General features: G+C 39.6%; 2 protein-coding genes across 7 annotated transcripts in view; one reads left to right on the forward strand and one right to left on the reverse strand.

Moving 5' to 3' along the window:
* The window catches only part of NFE2L2 (NFE2 like bZIP transcription factor 2), a 161,754-nt gene extending 161,584 nt beyond the window's left edge, over positions 1–170 (reverse strand). For all 4 annotated transcript variants that reach the window (XM_055108802.2, XM_055108801.2, XM_055108800.2 and 1 more), the window contains exon 1: positions 33–170. The gene's annotated coding sequence lies outside the window, so the exon portion shown is untranslated. The remainder of the gene's footprint in view (positions 1–32) is intronic.
* Position 171: 1 nt separating this feature from the next.
* AGPS (alkylglycerone phosphate synthase) overlaps positions 172–16,694 on the forward strand; it is a 149,458-nt gene continuing 132,935 nt past the window's right edge. Inside the window, exons 1-2 of one of the 3 annotated variants that reach the window (XM_055108799.2) lie at positions 548–584; positions 3,050–3,139. Coding sequence is in view for 1 of the 3 variants with exons in the window: in XM_003815523.5 (XP_003815571.5) it covers positions 172–509 (338 nt within the window). In the remaining 2 variants the exon portion in view is untranslated. Of the gene's footprint in view, positions 510–547; positions 585–944; positions 997–3,049; positions 3,140–16,694 lie in introns of those variants that run through there. The other 2 variants (XM_063595447.1, XM_003815523.5) reach the window with 2 other exon arrangements.

Consider the following 16,694-nt stretch of genomic DNA (forward strand, 5'->3'; position numbering starts at 1 on the left):
GCTGGGCCAACCGTGAGTCAGCTCGAACTCACCTGCTTGGCAGGTGCGCGCTTCCCGAGGCGTGACAAGGGAGCGCCGGCGCGGTGGGTGGGGGGCAGAGAATGTGAAGCTCCAGACGCATGGCACCCGCCGCCAAGTCGCCGCGGTGGCTGCCGGGATACGCCGCAGCGAATGGTCGCGCCGGGCGCCGCTCTGAGTGACCTTTCACCCGCGCCCAGCGGTTCCGGGCGGCAGCACAAGGCGGTAGCCATGGCGGAGGCGGCGGCTGCAGCGGGTGGGACTGGCTCGGGCGCGGGCGCGAGCTACGGGTCTGCAGCGGACCGGGACCGGGACCCGGACCCGGACCGCGCCGGGCGGAGGCTGCGGGTTCTCTCTGGCCATCTGCTGGGCCGGCCCCGGGAGGCTCTGAGTACCAATGAGTGCAAAGCGCGGAGAGCCGCGTCGGCGGCCACGGCGGCGCCCACGGCCACTCCCGCCGCGCAGGAGTCGGGCACCATCCCAAAGAAGCGGTGAGTAGCGGTATGTGGAAGGAGTTAGCGTCGAGGGACCAGGCCGGGCCTGTGCTGCAGGAGGGCACAGGCGAGGTGGGAAGGGAAGTGACACGGGTGGGCGGAAGGCATCCCGGTCCCTGAAAGTAGGGACCCACCTCTCTTTCGAGAGAGTGGACTAGACCCTGGATTCTGTCAGGAAGGGGGCGGGATGGGATGGTGGATTTTGGTCACTATGTGAGGGTAACAGGCTTGAAGAACTCTCATTGGAGAAGGGTTTAAAGGATTCCTTTTTCCTGAGCTTTTAGTGCCAGGAATTCATTTTTTATCTTGAATTAATACTTTTGGTGCTGAGGTCTTGGAATGGGTAGCAGAGGTTCTATTTTTCTCCGAGGAGATATAAATTTGTACTAGATGATAGATCATAGGAATCTCTCTCATTCGCGAAAGCCTGCTGTGGGGGAAACTGGTGGTGCCCTGGAAAAAGGTGCTGACTGGTTTCTGTGGGGTAAGTTCCACTTGCTTAGGATCAAGATGTATTGACTTTGAGGGAGGAAACCGATGAATGGTAAGAAGCCATAAACTGCAAACACTAGCTAGTGGTTTAAGGTGTGGTGGTATAGCTACTGAGCTCTATGTAACCAGAAGCTAAAAGACAAGAGTCTGCCGATGAGGGATGTTTGTAAGAGATCTTGACTTTCGATGTTTTTGGAGAAATCTTTTTTTTTTTTTTTTTTTGTATTTTTAGTAGAGACAGGGTTTCACCGTGTTAGCCAGGATGGTCTCGATCTCCTTAATCTCTGATGAAGGCTATTAGGAGAAGCTACTTTCTGACGTGTGGCTTTGTCACCGTGGATAAATGGATAAACCGAGAGTGAAAAAAATAAGTAGCTAATGTTTAAAGTGTACTTTTAAGTGTGCCAAAGTGTGCTAAATCCTTTGTTTCTTCCCAAGCTATGAGGTATGTGCGGTTTTCTCCCATTTTACAGATGAATAAATTAAGTCTGCTGGAGTCTTAGCAGATATGCTGTGTGACAGGTTAGAATTTGAGCACATCAAATTGACTTCATGGCCAAGTTCTTAAGCTATACTTGCTTCTGATGAATTAATTCAACATACATGAGTCTTTACAAAATACACACTGTACCAGCAATACAGAAATTTAAAAATACGGTATTTACTCTTAAGGAAGGAATAGCTTAGTAGGTAAAATTATAATACAGCGTTATAAGAAACTTAACTGGGAACTATACCAACTGGTCATTTAACCCAGTTTTGTGTTTGTGTTTGTTAGTGCAAAGATGTTCCAAAGTAAAGATTGTCTGAGTAAATTTTGGATGTTTGCATTACTAATAGTTTGCCAAAGGGGGAAATTGTTCTTGGCATACAAACAGTATGTTCACAGGTAAAGAAGTGAGAGACAAATTAGGGAACTGCTGAGACTCAAGTGTAGTAGGAGAGGGTGAGAATGACAGGGGACGAAGACTGGAGAGGTGAATCTTGTTTACAGGATTTTACGTGGGGCAATACATGATTAGATTTAGCTTTGATAAAGGTCACACTGGGAGCAAATTGAAGACAGTTGAGCATTTTGGCAATATAATGGCTGGGAACATAGACCTGGATTTCAATTTCCACTACACCGTTACAGCTGTATGATCTTGGGCAAATCACTTAACCTCTGAGAGTTTCAGTCACCGTCATTTGTAAAAACGGGAACAGTAATCCTGTTTTGCAGTGTTGCTGTGAGAATTGAAAAAAATAGAGTTAAATGATCAAGTGTTTAGTGCAATGCCTGTTACATAACCTTTCAAAGAATGGTAGTTGCAATTTTCACAGTGTCTAAAGGCAGAGAGACTAGGAGACTATTATCCCAGGGAGAAATGGTGGGATTCTGAACTAAGGCATATTATTGGGAGTAGGCAACTTAATTGAGAAAATGCTAGGAGGTAAATTTTCCATAACTTGGTTACTGAGTGGTGGGGAGGGGAGGAATAAAGGATTTCATGTCGTCTCCTGGCTTCAATTGAGGTTATATTATTAATAGCTGTCATTGGGTTTAAAATTTTCTAAATGGTTTCATGTACATTTATGTGTTCTCATTTGTATGCATATATGTGATTGTACATTTTATGCAGATTCACACTCTTAGAACCAAGTAAGGAGGGCAGGTTTTCCTTATGGTTAGATTTAATGGCTTGGTTTACAGCATTCAGAGAAAAAATAGTAACATTTGTAAGGCACACCAAGATGATGGTTGAAGGTGACTGGTCAGGGATGCCCTGTGTGGCTGCTCCAAGGACTGAAGGCATCGATAGTTCAGGCACGACTGTAACCCATTTGTTGCATAGGTTACAGCTGGTGGGAAGCTCTGGTCTTTGGTTCGGGGTTAGACGACTAGTGGTAAAATCTAGTCCTGTACTGGTACTTTGAGATTTTTATCAAAATATGAGGGAACACAGAAACTTGTATTAGATGACACATCAAAAGCTTCCACAGAGGGTGATATACTTGATAGATAATCATGAGGAACCCAAGTCTCCCTTCTACTTCCTACTTAGCTGGGCCTGCAGTTGCCAGCTACAGAATCCAGCCTAAAGGGAAGATACATGATAGAGGAAGAAGGAACCACAGTATATATCTAATAACGTGTGAGTATGCCTATATGTCAATTATTTTGGAATAATTTTGTGATTTGTGTATTATTCCTTCCCTTTTGTTACTTTGGATGAACATTGCTTGTAATTGTTTTATCACATGGTTGTTTTATCACATGGTTGGTTATAGCACATGGCCTGGAGTAGTGACTTCTTGAAATGCCATATTTTCATTCCTGTTACAGAATAGTCATGCATATGTTTCAACATTTATAGAGTAGTTGCTTTATGAAGGTCCTGTCCTAGGCGTTGGAAGTAAAGAGATGAATAAGTAGTCTTCAGCCTCAAAGAGTTCACAATCTAGGAAGTGAGAGACACAGTGCAGTTTGATTAGAGCCACTGTAGATACAGGTACAAATGTAGCACAAAGGAAAGACTGACTTACTCTATATGGGGGTGGGAGGGTGGGGGTGGTCAGAGGAAGCTTTCTGGAGAAGATTTTAAAATGTGGATGGTATTTTGAGAGTTTATATTCCAGGCAAAGGGAACAGCATATGGCAAAGCAAGGGGCCATGAAAGTGCATATCGTATTTACATAACTAGGTGATTTAGTATTGGTAGAGGTGAGAATAAAATGAAAGGAGGGCAGTGGCAGGTCATGGAGGTCTTTGGCTTGTGGATTATCAGTCCATTCGTTCATGCATTCATTCATGCTTATAAAATATAGCAGTGAACAAAAACTCTGCCCTATGGAACTTATATTCTAGCTGGAGTGGAGACAGTGAACAAACAACTAATATAGTATGTCAGGTAGTGATAAATATAAAGAAAAATGAAGCAGCTGAAGGGGCTTGGTGATAGAGAACCCTTGAAGGAATTAAGCTGGGAAGAGACATGATCAGATTGGGTTTGGGTTTGAGAGAAGTCACTCCAGCTACAGTGTTAAGAATGGATTGGAGAACGGTAAGGATGGACATAGATCAGTTAGAGGAGATCAGTTAGAGGAGGCTGTTGTAACACAATAGGCGAGAAATAATGAATTAAACTAAGATGATGGCAATGATTATAGGGAGGAAATGATGTGTGTGAGAGTTTTAGAAGTTCATTAGGTGACACCATTAAAGTTTAATCACACTTTAAAACTATGTAACTAAATTAATGCCACAGGAGTTTGGAGACTGAATGACAATAGAAAAGGGATGACACAGTCCAGAGGAATGTGGACATTTCAGAGGGCTGACCAAACAAAACCTGCTGTTTACTTATCACATGGTCTCCTATGAAGTTGGCACCAATTACTTCTTTTTCTTTTCTTTTTTTTTTTTTTTTTTTGCTGTGGAGTCTTGCTCTGTCTCCCAGGCTAGAGTGAAGTGGCGCGATCTCAGCTCACTGCAACTTCCTGCCTCCCGGGTTCAAGTGATTCTCCTGCCTCAGCCTCCCAAGTAGCTGGATTACAGAGCCTGCCACTGTGCCCGGCTAAGTTTTGTATTTTTAGTAGAGATGGGGTTTCACCATCTTGCCAGGCTGGTCTCGAACCCCTGACCTAGTGATCCACCCACCTCAGACTCTCAAAGTGCTAGGATTACAGGCATGAGCCACCACGCCTGGCTGGCTCCAATTACTTCTATCCCGGAACATATGTTCTCATTATTTGAAGTTGCTGAGCAGAGTATTGAAGTGACAGTTTACTCTTGGATCCTCCCTTTTTCCTTAAGTGCATGTTACCCATGTACAGTTTTTCTTTTGACTTTGCTTCTAAGTGCAATTTTAGATCCTTAAAAATCATAGTAAATGTCAATTACATATGTGACACTTTTACGTCTTGGTTTTGGATTTTTTTCAGTTTTTTTTTTTTTTTTTTAAGGCTCTCGTGGTCTTACGAAAAAGAGAAGAAAAAATACCATGTTAACTTTCATTCTTCCACACTGCTAACCTCTTTCCCAGTTATAACTTTGGCTCCAACCTCATTGTAGTTTGCATTAGTCAGAACTGCTCAATGGCAGTTTTTACGGAGGTAATAAATGTTCAGGTCAAAAGAATAATTAAGAACGCCACTAATTGTTTAGTCTACTTGCTTATAATGTCACTTACAAATGCCATTTTAATAAAAAGCAGTATATTAAGGTCGGGCATGGTGACTCACACCCCATAATCCCAGCACTTTGGGAGGCCGAGGCAGGCAAATCACTTGAGCCCAGGAATTCAAGACCAGCCTGGGTAAGATGGTGAGACCCCATCTCTACAAAAATACAAAAAAAATTAGCCTGGTGTGGTGGCACGGGCCTGTGGTTTCAGCTACTGGGGAGGCTGAGGTGGGAGGATTGCTTTGAGCCTGGGAGGCAGAGGTTGCAGTGAGCTGAGATTGCGTCATTGTACTCCAGGCTGGACGACAGGGCGAGACTGTGTCTCAAAAAACAAAACAAAACAAAAAAGTATTATTTAACATCTGCCAGAAGCTTTGGTAGATATTTTCCAGAAGGAATACAGCTGAGTTAACCTCTTGTAAATATTTCCCAAGAGGGTATCCTGAAGCCTGTAAGAGCTGATACAGAGCAAAGGTTATTTGCACAAGTGACCTGGCTTAAAACTTAACATCGTTTGGCAAAATTCGAGCTTATTTTGGTAGTTATGTTGAATGAAATATTTACCCTATTTTGAGTTCCTAGCTAGGAATTCTAGTGATAGTAGTAATAGGAGTTTTAATTGACTAAGTCCTAATATGACAGGAACCATGCTAAAGCTTATGTACATTATGTCATTTAAATCTCACACAACAGCTCTGAAAAATGAGTGATACTATATGTACATTACAGTTGAGAAACTAGAGGCTTAGAGAAGTTAATTTATCTAAGGCCTTGCATTTGTGAAATGAAAGAGATGGCATTTCAACTCTGTTCTTGCTCCAGAGTCCATATTCTTTCCTCTATGCTGGATTACCACATCTGATGTTCCCGGGGAGATATCTACTTACTATTCATCAAGTTGCTGTCTTTGTCATGCCAAGTTTCAAAGTTTTTGTGATTAAATAGATCATGATCAAATACTTTGTCATATAGTTAAGAAGGCATTAGTTTATGTTGTACTTAATAAATTATAAAACATCATTCTGTCAAAATGAAATTCATAATAAGAAAATGTAATGGGTGGTTTAAAAAGGTAGACCAGCCAGTTTACTTTTGTGAGTGCATTTTGCCATTTGACTTGTGGAAGAAGACAGTGTTTGGAATGAAAGGGAATTAGGAAGAATGTGGAAGACCCAAGATCAGAGAAGAAAGGAGGAAAAGAGAATAGGTCATGGAGGGTTTACTGCCTAGTTGCAAACTGTCTTTGGACTGTGAATGAACAGGAAACTGAAGATTTAATCGCTGTGGTTATTTGTTAATATGCTTCCCTAGATTGCATTTTAAGATGGACCAGATCTTCTCTACATAGACTTTTTTATGTTGAGAAGTTACTATAGAACCATCTACCCTTGTGGTCATTTAATAAAAATACCCGAGAATAAATTAAGTGATCTGTTTTTAGGCTGCAGAGAAATGGATTGCTGTTGTAGTCAGATGAGATACTTTATGGAACACTTTAAAAGCAAGTGCTAAGCAAATATTACTCTGTTTGATTTTATTTCCTTATTATTGAGAAGATAACTTCTGCTGTTATTCCGATTAGTATGTTAATTTCAACCCTAAACCAAATCAAGGGATCATGACTAGAGTCTACCGTTGTAGCATAAAGTATTAATAGCCCTCTGCCTATTAGTGTTCTCTTTATTTGTTGGGTCTTGGGGGTGATATTTTGTCATATCCTTGTCCCAACATCTGAGCTCAGAATCAACTGAGAGATAAGACACAGGATACAGACAGAGAGGTAAAAACGTTAGCTTTGTTACTGATACTGCTGGTTGGAGATCGTGGCTTAGATCTGTACTACCTAATATTTACCCTGAATTACACTCCATCACAGGCAGTGTACCACAGAAGGCCTCCTCTGCAGGTGTAGAGCCTAACACATGCTACCAAAACAGTAGAGAGAGAACTTACAGCATAATTAATTTTTGCAGAGTGAACACATCTATTTTATCTGTATTTAGATTAAGAAACAGCATTACCAGTACTCTAGGAAGCCCTCTTTGTGCTCATCCCAGTGGCTCCTTCCACCAGGATAACCACTACCTTGACTTCTAACATATAGATTTGCCTGTTTGAACTTCATATAAATGGAATCATACAGTGTGTACTTTTTTGTGTTTGGCTTCTTTCTTTCAGAGTATTATGTTTGTGATATTCCTCCATGTTGCATCTAGTCACATTTTGTTTATCCTCATTGATGAATAGTATTCCATTGGGTAGATATATACCACAATTTATCCATTCTGTTATTGATGAACATTTAGGTGGTGGTTACTTTTGGTCCGAATAATTACTTGTTTTAATATAAAGTGCATATCAAACTAGTGTTTTTATAGATATTACTGCATAGGAAGAGGTTAAAGTAATTAAAATAGTGTTTAAGAATTAATATATTTACTTTTCTTAAGTACATCAATTGTTTGAGGTAATAAACAGAATGCTCCCAGGTACTAAATCATTTTTATAAATAAATTAAATTGGATTTTTAAACAAAGTGACCTTGCAGTGTTCACATATTATTTACGAGCTTATAAGATTTCAGCTTAAAATCATAAGTCCAACTCTATTACTCCATTACACATTTTAAATTTGAGTTACAAGTCAGTCATTCTTAAAGACTAGATTCTCTTAAGTTTTGTAAATATATAAAATATCAATTTTTTGTATAGTTTTCTTGAAAACATTAACATCTGTCTTTGGTTCTCTTAAGCATTTGTATATTTAATTCTGGATCTTTCGGTAGTTGAAATACGCTTACTCATTGAAAAAAACTGCTACTATTCCAGTAACTGCAGTTACTTTTGATGAGAGAGTTTTGCCTCCTGGGTGAGATTCGGAGGGGTAGATATCGTCTTGTCATTCACTAAGAAAACTGTTATATGATTGCATATAACATTTGTTCTTGCCAGCATGTTTGAAATTACTAATCAGAGATTTGGCCAGGATGCTGACCAGATTCTTGTTGTTGACCTCAGTGGGACTCTCCAAAGTCTATTTATAGTTGCTGTGTCAGAGACCTCATCCTATAAGCAGGGGAATGCTCAGGTATCCCAGGACCTTAGAATCAAGTAATGTGAACTATTTAATTTGCTATAATCACAGAAGTTTGCATTTCCAACTCAGATTGATTACCTAGTTGGGTTTTACATTTTTTCTAAAGGTGCTTGAACTAACTGTATAGGAATCCAGCCTAAGGAATATTAAAATGACACCTACTTGAATTCTCTTATCACTTTAGTCACATATACTATGGAGTGGATATTTTGCTGTCAACTCAAATTTTGTAGGTCAACACTATCCAGTAGAGCTTTCTGTGATAGAAATATTCTGTAATCTGTGTTATCCAGTATCATAGCCACTATGGAGCTGACTTTTAAATTTTGTTTAATTTTAATTTAAATAGGCACATGTGGCTAGTGATATACCGTGCTGGCCAGTACAGGTGTAGGTGGAAACCTAACTCATTATCTTCTTTCTCATTCTCTAGAACTTATTTATCTGGGCTTTCTCATATCTCATAGTGTTAACACTAGTCCCACAGTCGCATCCTTCAATCCCTATCTTGAACTTCTTTTCATTCTTTTAAGATCGAACTTTCTTTTGAATTTATTCAAATTAATAATTAATTCTGCAGTCACTCTGCTGCTCTCATACATGTTTGTGTCATCTGATCCTCACAACTGCCCATTTCACAGATTAGGAACTGAAATTCCTAGATACTTGCCAGAAAAATATATTAGTCAGTTTCTAGCTACTGAGTGGTAAAACTTAAATTTGAATCTCGATTTTTTAATTTTAATTTTTTTTTTTTTTTTTTTTTTTTTGCGACAGAGTCTTGCTCTGTTGCCCAGGCTGTTGTGCAGTGGCACGATCTCGGCTCACCGCAGCCTCCACCTCCCAAGTTCAAGTGATTCTCCTGCTTCAGCCTCTCATGTAGCTGGGATTACAGGTGCACAGCACCACGCCTGGCTAATTTTTGTATTTTTAGTAGAGATGGGGTTTCACCCTGTTGGACCATGCTAGTCTCAAACTCCTGACCTCAGGTGATCTGTCCGCCTTGGCCTCCCAAAGTGCTGGGATTACAGGTGTGAGCCACCGTGCCCGGCTGATTCCAGATTTTTAAAACATCTCAAGTCTAGAGCTTTTTCCTTGATATTATATTGATATCACCCAGCCCTGTTCATTTTTTCCTTCACAATCTTTCACATTCATTTTGTGCATTAAACAAGTATTTATTGGTTACTTATGTTCTAAGCACTTGGGCTATGTCAGTGAACAAAATGGAGAAAGATTTTTATTTTCTTGGAACTTACATTCCAGTGGGTGAAATGGAAAATTAAACATAGTAAATAAGTAAATTATTAAGTATGTTAGAAGGTGATAAGTACTGTAGAAAAAAGAAAAAGTAGAGAGGGTAAGGAGGTAGGGTTCAAATTTTAAGAAGGATGTCAATGAAAACATGACATTTGAGCAGATATTTAAAGGAGATGAGTTTAGTCATATGGATATCCAGGCAAATGAGTGTTCTAGGCAGAGGAATAGTATGTGCAAATATCCTAAGAGGAAATGCACATGTGGCGTATCAGGAAAGCCACAAGGAGACTGGTGTAGCTGGACTCAATTCATATCCCCTCACCTCTAACTGCTGTTTAAAATATGTAGCTTTTAAACTTCAGCTTCTGATTTACCTAGCTCTTCTACTGTTCTAGGCAGGGTCTCTTATTCATGCCACATTTTTCAGCTTTTACACCTTTTATTGTGCCATTGTCTGGAAGACCTTTGCTTGTTGATTGATCCCATGTTTCAGAGTCTCTTGTTTTGGGGATCTTTTCTTTTTACTTTTGAGAATTGGGGAAGCATTGATCTATCTCCTGTTACCTTTTCCCCACGATTTCTCAGGTTATGAAGAGTAACTTTAAAACATACGGTTAAGTGCTAAGTGTCATAGGATATAATATGTAGGTCTAGAGCCTTGAATTCATTTAAATCACCTAGGTACTCTTCAGCCACCTTACCCATTTGAAACTTCGTCTACCGGCTGGCCGCGGTGGCTCACGCCTGTAATCCCAGCACTTTGGGAGGCTGAGGCGGGTGGATTACCTGAGGTTAGGAGTTCAAGACCAGCCTGACTAACATGGTGAAACCCTGTATCTACTAAAAATACAAAAATTAGCCAGGCGTGGTGGTGCACGCCTGTAGTCCCAGCTACTCTGGAGGCTGAGGCAGGAGAGTCACTCGAACCTGGGAGGTGGAGGTTGCAGTGAGCCGAGATCATGCCACTGCACTCCAGCCTGGGTGACAGAGCAAGACTCTGTCTCAAAAAAGGAGAAAAAAGAAAAAAAGAAACTTCATCTACCCAGGTTTGCAATTATTTTGTGTCTTCCATATGCTAAGCACTGGGGAGGATTATTGACACATGGTTTTTGCCTACTGGGACATGTAGGTCTACTAAGGAAGACTGATGTGTCTTCTATTACTGCAAGATGTAAGGTATAGGAAAGGAATGGTGACTACTACAACAATGGAAGGGCAATTTTATATCAAAGAAACCTAGTCTAGAAGGATTGGAAGAGTATTGTTCTATGTCAAGATGTTATGCAAAAATTCTTAAATCTGAGGGTGAAAATATTGATGAGAGAGAGCATTTGGATGAGAACAGAATCAGAAGAATTAGGGTAGGAAAATCTGGGCAATGTAATAAAGTTTATAAAACTGGTGTGGCAGTTTGCTCTAGTAATGATGGTCTTTCAGCAATCTGGATAGTGTTTAGAAGTGTCATTCTGCTAGGAGCTGGATGTCTGGCAGTTACTTTACAATTATAAAGAAAAGGGAAAATAATTTTGGCATTCTAAAATGTTATGCATTTTGTTGCAGAAAAAAAAAGAAAATAATAATCAAAATGAAGACTAACATTAAGAGATAACCGCTATAGCACATTGGCTTAGATCCTTTCAGACATAAGCATATGTGTGTAAGGTCACGCCATAATAATGTCTTAAAATTGCCATTTTTCACTCACTGTCTTGTGTATACCTTTCCTTATCAAGAAATAATAATGTGTAAAATCATTTTCAGTGACTCAGGAAGTATTGTATTATATGTAGGTACCATTTATCTGATGAGGACGGTGTTATATTTGTTTCCAGTGTTTCTCTATTATAGAGAATGCTGTGGTAAGCTTTTTACAATTAAATCCTTAATAATTTCCTTAAGGCACATTTTTAAAAAAGGGCCTTAATGAGTCAAAGAGCATTGGAATACATCATTCGCTGATCTCATTGGGCGTGGACAGAAATAAGGAACGATTGCTTGTTTGGACTTAATTCTGACAAGTAATAAAAAATTGAAAATCATCGGAATCTTTGGAGAACGACTACATCATATTTGAGCAAGTTTGTATCTTCTAATTTAGGGAAGCAGCTTTCCAGAAATTTAGATAAAAGGAAATTAGATGTTCTAGCCTGAGTCTTTAAAGGGGAAACCAAAACATGACCACAGGGAGCCTAAGGAATAGTGCTTAACCCTGCCTGGGTCTATGGGGGTAATGAGAAGGAGGGAGAGCTAAGACGACTGGCCTAGATGTATCAATTTAAACCACTTATTGCTATCAGTAAATAATGTACATTCCGTGCGTATTCAGATGGCTCCTATTTACTGTTCAGGCAAATCTTGTTACATGGGGTGATGTAATTTAAGGATTATGGTGTCAGCAGTTTTCATTCCCTGCCGCCCCCCACCCCAACATTTTGCATGTATTTAAACATGTTGCAGAATTGAACTTCACAATACTCATTAGTGTACCATCCACCTAGATTCTACTGTTAACATGTTACTGTGCTTATCACATATCCATTAATCCATTCTTTTTTCCACCTAATATTAATCTATTTTGTTTTGATGCATTTTAAAGTAAATTGGTAGTTTCATTTTTGAAGTTAAATCTCCTTCAGAAAGGTTCTGCTTTTTTCTTTTATATCAGTTGGCTTTGATTTCCAGATAGTATTTGTTTTGCCTTCACAAATTATTTCTGGCTTTACAACTATTAGACTACTATTCTAATTTTGATTTTATTTCCAAGTTCATACCTGCCATCTGCCATTATTTTCAGAAAGTACATTCTAGTTTGCCATGCCTGCACTCAGATTTTATACAATTGGTAACTTAAAAAAATTCTCATATTTTGGTATGTATACTAATGAGGGATATTTGTTATAAGTATTAATCTGAGCTAGGTTAAAGCAGAAAAGGGAAATTTATTCTAAGAGTACAGGGGTGCCAGAGAACCCAAGGGTAAGAATGGAGCTTGGCCTCAGGATGGAATTAGAGCCAAGAACCAGAAAGCCATCAGGTTTCTTACTAGTATCACTTCTTGCTACTATTTGCTGCAGGCTTCTCTAAGTGCATCAGCTTTTTCTGCTCTTCTGTCCAAATGGTAAAATATGGCTGCCCCACTCCTTCAGGAATTCAGCCAATAGCACAGAATAATTGAACCCCTTGTTTCCAGTCCTGGGTTACATGTTTACATTGCTGCAATCAGTTATTGCCTGGAAGGAAGTGGTGGTAGTCATAGGACATAGGTAGCTGCCCAGGCAGCTAAATGAGCTGAACCAACTCTGGTTATCATGCATTTAAAGATGATACAACCAGATTGTCTGCTCATTGTTTTTGATGATTCCTTCTCTATAATCCTGCTCCATGAATTATTCTATTGATTTTCCTTGAGTCATCAATCTTTTTCTCTTTGTTGATTTTTCCTGCTGCTTAAAAGCATGCTCAGATAACGTTTTGAAATTTTCCACACGTATCACTCTTTTGAAAAGGCCTTAACAGCCATGAATAACCTAATTATAAAACTTTTAGCCTCTTAACCAATTCTGGTACCTGGTAGATGTTCTTATCTCTTCTTAGCTTCCATGTTATTGCACTATCCTGTTTTTTTTTTTTTTTTCCCCACCTTCCTGTCTTTCTGACCATGGTTTTGCTGACTTCCTTTTCTTCCTAAGCTTAAAAATCCCTAAGATTAATTTTTAGTCATTTCTTCTGCATTTGCTTCCTTAATCATTTCATCTACTTGAACTGTAATAGCTTTTACCACTGTTGGGGGAACTTTTAAGTTATTATCTCTAACTCTCAACTCTCATTTTTACATTTTTAATTATTGGGTATTTCTATCTGAGTATCTTGCTGGTTTCTCCAACTCAGCATTCATGTGTAAGGTCATTATTTTAGTCTCCAATCTCAGTCCTCCACTGTTTCTCTTCACTTCCGCCATTATTTAGATGCCCAAGTCTAACAACACCTGAGTCATGAGTTCTTGCTAAGCTCCATCCCCCACCCCTTATTTGGTTCATTGACAAATCAGATGGACTCCAAGTCAGATGGACTCTATTATCGACTCTCAAGACACTTTGCTTTTCTCTCATTGCCACCAGCCTAGATGAAATCTTAATTGTCTCACCTCTAGCGTGGTCTCCCTTTCTTTTGTTTCCCGCCTTTAAATGATTCTTCATTCTATTACCAGACCAATCTTTGTTCAGAGAAAGTGTCAGTACTTGCTGCCTGCTTGTGCTGTGCTACATTCTAACATTGCAAAAATGATTGACAGTCAGTGGAGATATATAGATATATAAAAGATATGATGTAGCTGTAGTCATTGTATGCAGAAGAAAGAGCCATAAATTCTTGAAGAAGATAGGAAAAGGCTTTATAGAAGTGACTTTTAGACTGGTTGCCTCCAGGGAGAGAAGGGCATTTTAGACAGGGGATATATACAGGAAGACATAAGAGGACATGGTGTGTATAAGGAATTGTCATAACTTAATGTGTCTGGGAACAGCTGTTAAAGAAGGTGAAAATGTAGAGTGGTGCTGTGTTTAAGAATTGGGATTTCATCCACATTGGAGAATCAACAAAGTTTTAAAGTACACACTGCTAGATTTTGACTTTTGGTAGAAGCAATGAACATGGAAAATACTGTTTTGATTCTATTGTTCTCTATTGATTATTGAAGTAATAACACTCAATCTCTTATTTGGCATTCAAGGCTTTCAGCTGTTCTCTGTGACTTCTTGAATGTGCTTTATGCTTCAGCCAATTTTATGCTGCTTACTAGATGGGAAAATCCTTGTGCTTTCTTCCTCTGTTTGACTATTGAAATTTTACCATCTTCCAAAGAAGGGAAAGTTTAAATGCCTCCACAATGAAGGGTTCTTTCAGCTAGAGATGAACACCACTGAGCTCTTGTAATAATTTGTACTCCTTGTGTGGCCATCATTGAGTATACTGAAATCTTTGCTTCCTAGTTAGGAGTGTTGGAGCCAGACAGTCATGGTTTAAATCCTAGCTGTATCATGTACTGTTCCTGTGACTGGGGACAAGTTACTGAATCTTTCTGGACCAGTTTTTTCATGTTTTAAATAGGGGTAATGACACCTACATCACAGGATTAAAGTGAGAAGGAAATAAGGTAATGATTGTAAAGCCCTTAGCTTTATAGTGTTACGCAATACTGTCATTGTTGCAGTAAACTACATAGAAAGGAGTAATAAGAATAGAGTGCTAAAATAGTTTCTATATTAGACCGTTTTTGCATTGCTATAAAGAAATACCCGAGACTGGATAATTTATAAAGAGGTTTAATTAATTCACGGTTCTGCAGGCTGTTCAGAAAACATAACTCTGGCATCAGCTTCTGGGAAGACCTCAGGAAGCTTACAATCATGGCAGAAGATGAAGTGGGAGCAGGCACTTCGCATAGCAAAAACAGGAGCAAGAGTTGAGGTTGGGTGTGGGAGGGGGAAGTGCCACACATTTCTAAATGACCAGATCTCATGAGAACTCACTGTTGTAAAGACAGCACCAAACCTTGAGGGATCTGCCCCCATGACCCAAACACTTCCCACCAGGCCCTACCTCCAGCCCTGGGGACTGCAATTTAACATGATATTTGGGCAGGGGCAAATATTCAAACTATATTGGTTTCTGAAGATGGAAGCACAGCAAGAAGTAGGAGATACTCAGTGGCAATAATGACATTTTAATAGAGAAAACAAATTTCCTTTTTTTTTTTTTTAAAAAAAAAAAAAAGAGGTGGGGTTTTGCTTTGTTACCCAGGTTGGAGTGTAGTGGTGTGATCATAGCTCACTGTAACCTTGAACTCCTGGGCTCAAGAACCATTGTCCTGAGTAGCTGGGACTATAGGTATGTGCCACCATGCCTGGTTATTAAAAAATTTGGAGCAGGGTCTTGAGGTGTTGCTCAGGCTGGTCTTGAACACCTGGCCTCAGGTGGTTCTCCCACCTCAGTCTCCTGAGTCGCTGGGATTATAGGCACAAGCCACTGTGCCTGGCGAGAAAACAAATTTCTAGTAAATGTCACCTTATGCATTAGGAAGGAAGGGAAGAACCCAAAAAGTGTAGAGCATCAGCAGTTCCTCATACTGTGTTTTAGGCTGATTGTCAGTATCACACACATGATGTTTGGTCATTCTTGTGCTATTTCTGGTTTGAAACTCTTTTCCGTGACTCTTAGTAGTCATGGCTCACCATTGCTTGCTTCTATGTGTGACATGTGGCCTTGGTGGCCACACATTGGAATTTGAATAAATATATTCTTGTGCTAAAGGAAAGTTATTTGATAAATAATTGCTTTAATTTTTATACTTTTTAAGACTTTTATAAACATATATGAACTTGGCAAATTTCCATAGCGGATCAAACTTCCTAAAATTTGCATCAGAAAATATGATCTCTGTATAGCCCTCATTTCTCCTTCCAGATAGTCCTTTGTAAGATTTGGGTATAGATTTATGCCACCTCCTCTGTCATGTAATCATATTTCCATTCCCTGTTATCTCTTTCCCCTGTCTCCCACATGGTGAGTGCTGCCACTTTGCCCTCTTGCTGCCCATTGTTTTCTTGCGGAATTCTACTCAGGGCCATCCTCTCCTATAGTGAAGTGAATTTAAAGTTTTTCCTTTCCGTTTCTCTCTCTCAATTCCAGTCTCCTGATTTTGGTAAGGTTTGGGTGAGAGCAACTTAATTGTAAACAATTTACATTAAAGCTTTGTATTCCTTTGTGGCTATTCAACAGATGAGGCTTCTATTCTTAACTTTTTCTCATGTCTTAAGGTAATGCTTACCCACATGTGGTCTGTGGATGACCCTCATCAGAATTTTCTGAGGGTGCTAGAAATTGTAATCATGGGCTGGGTCTAGGGTGGCATCCAAGGACTCTGCTTTTAAAGTAAGTACCCAAGGTGATGTTTATACTCCCAGAAAGTTTGAGAACCTCTGTTGTTGTGATTGGGTCCTGCTTTTAATGCTTTCTTCTCTTCCCCTAAACTTTATGGGGTTCATTTTTTCCATGGGTTTGCCGGAAGCAAAGATAGCAATCCCAACTACCTGTCACTTAAAGTAGAAGGGGCTACTGCTGATTTTTTTTTTTAATCATTATTTTAAGTAAAACAAACCAAAAAAACCCCA

Source organism: Pan paniscus, chromosome 13, assembly GCF_029289425.2.
Source record: "Pan paniscus chromosome 13, NHGRI_mPanPan1-v2.0_pri, whole genome shotgun sequence".
Lineage (NCBI taxonomy): Eukaryota > Metazoa > Chordata > Mammalia > Primates > Hominidae > Pan > Pan paniscus.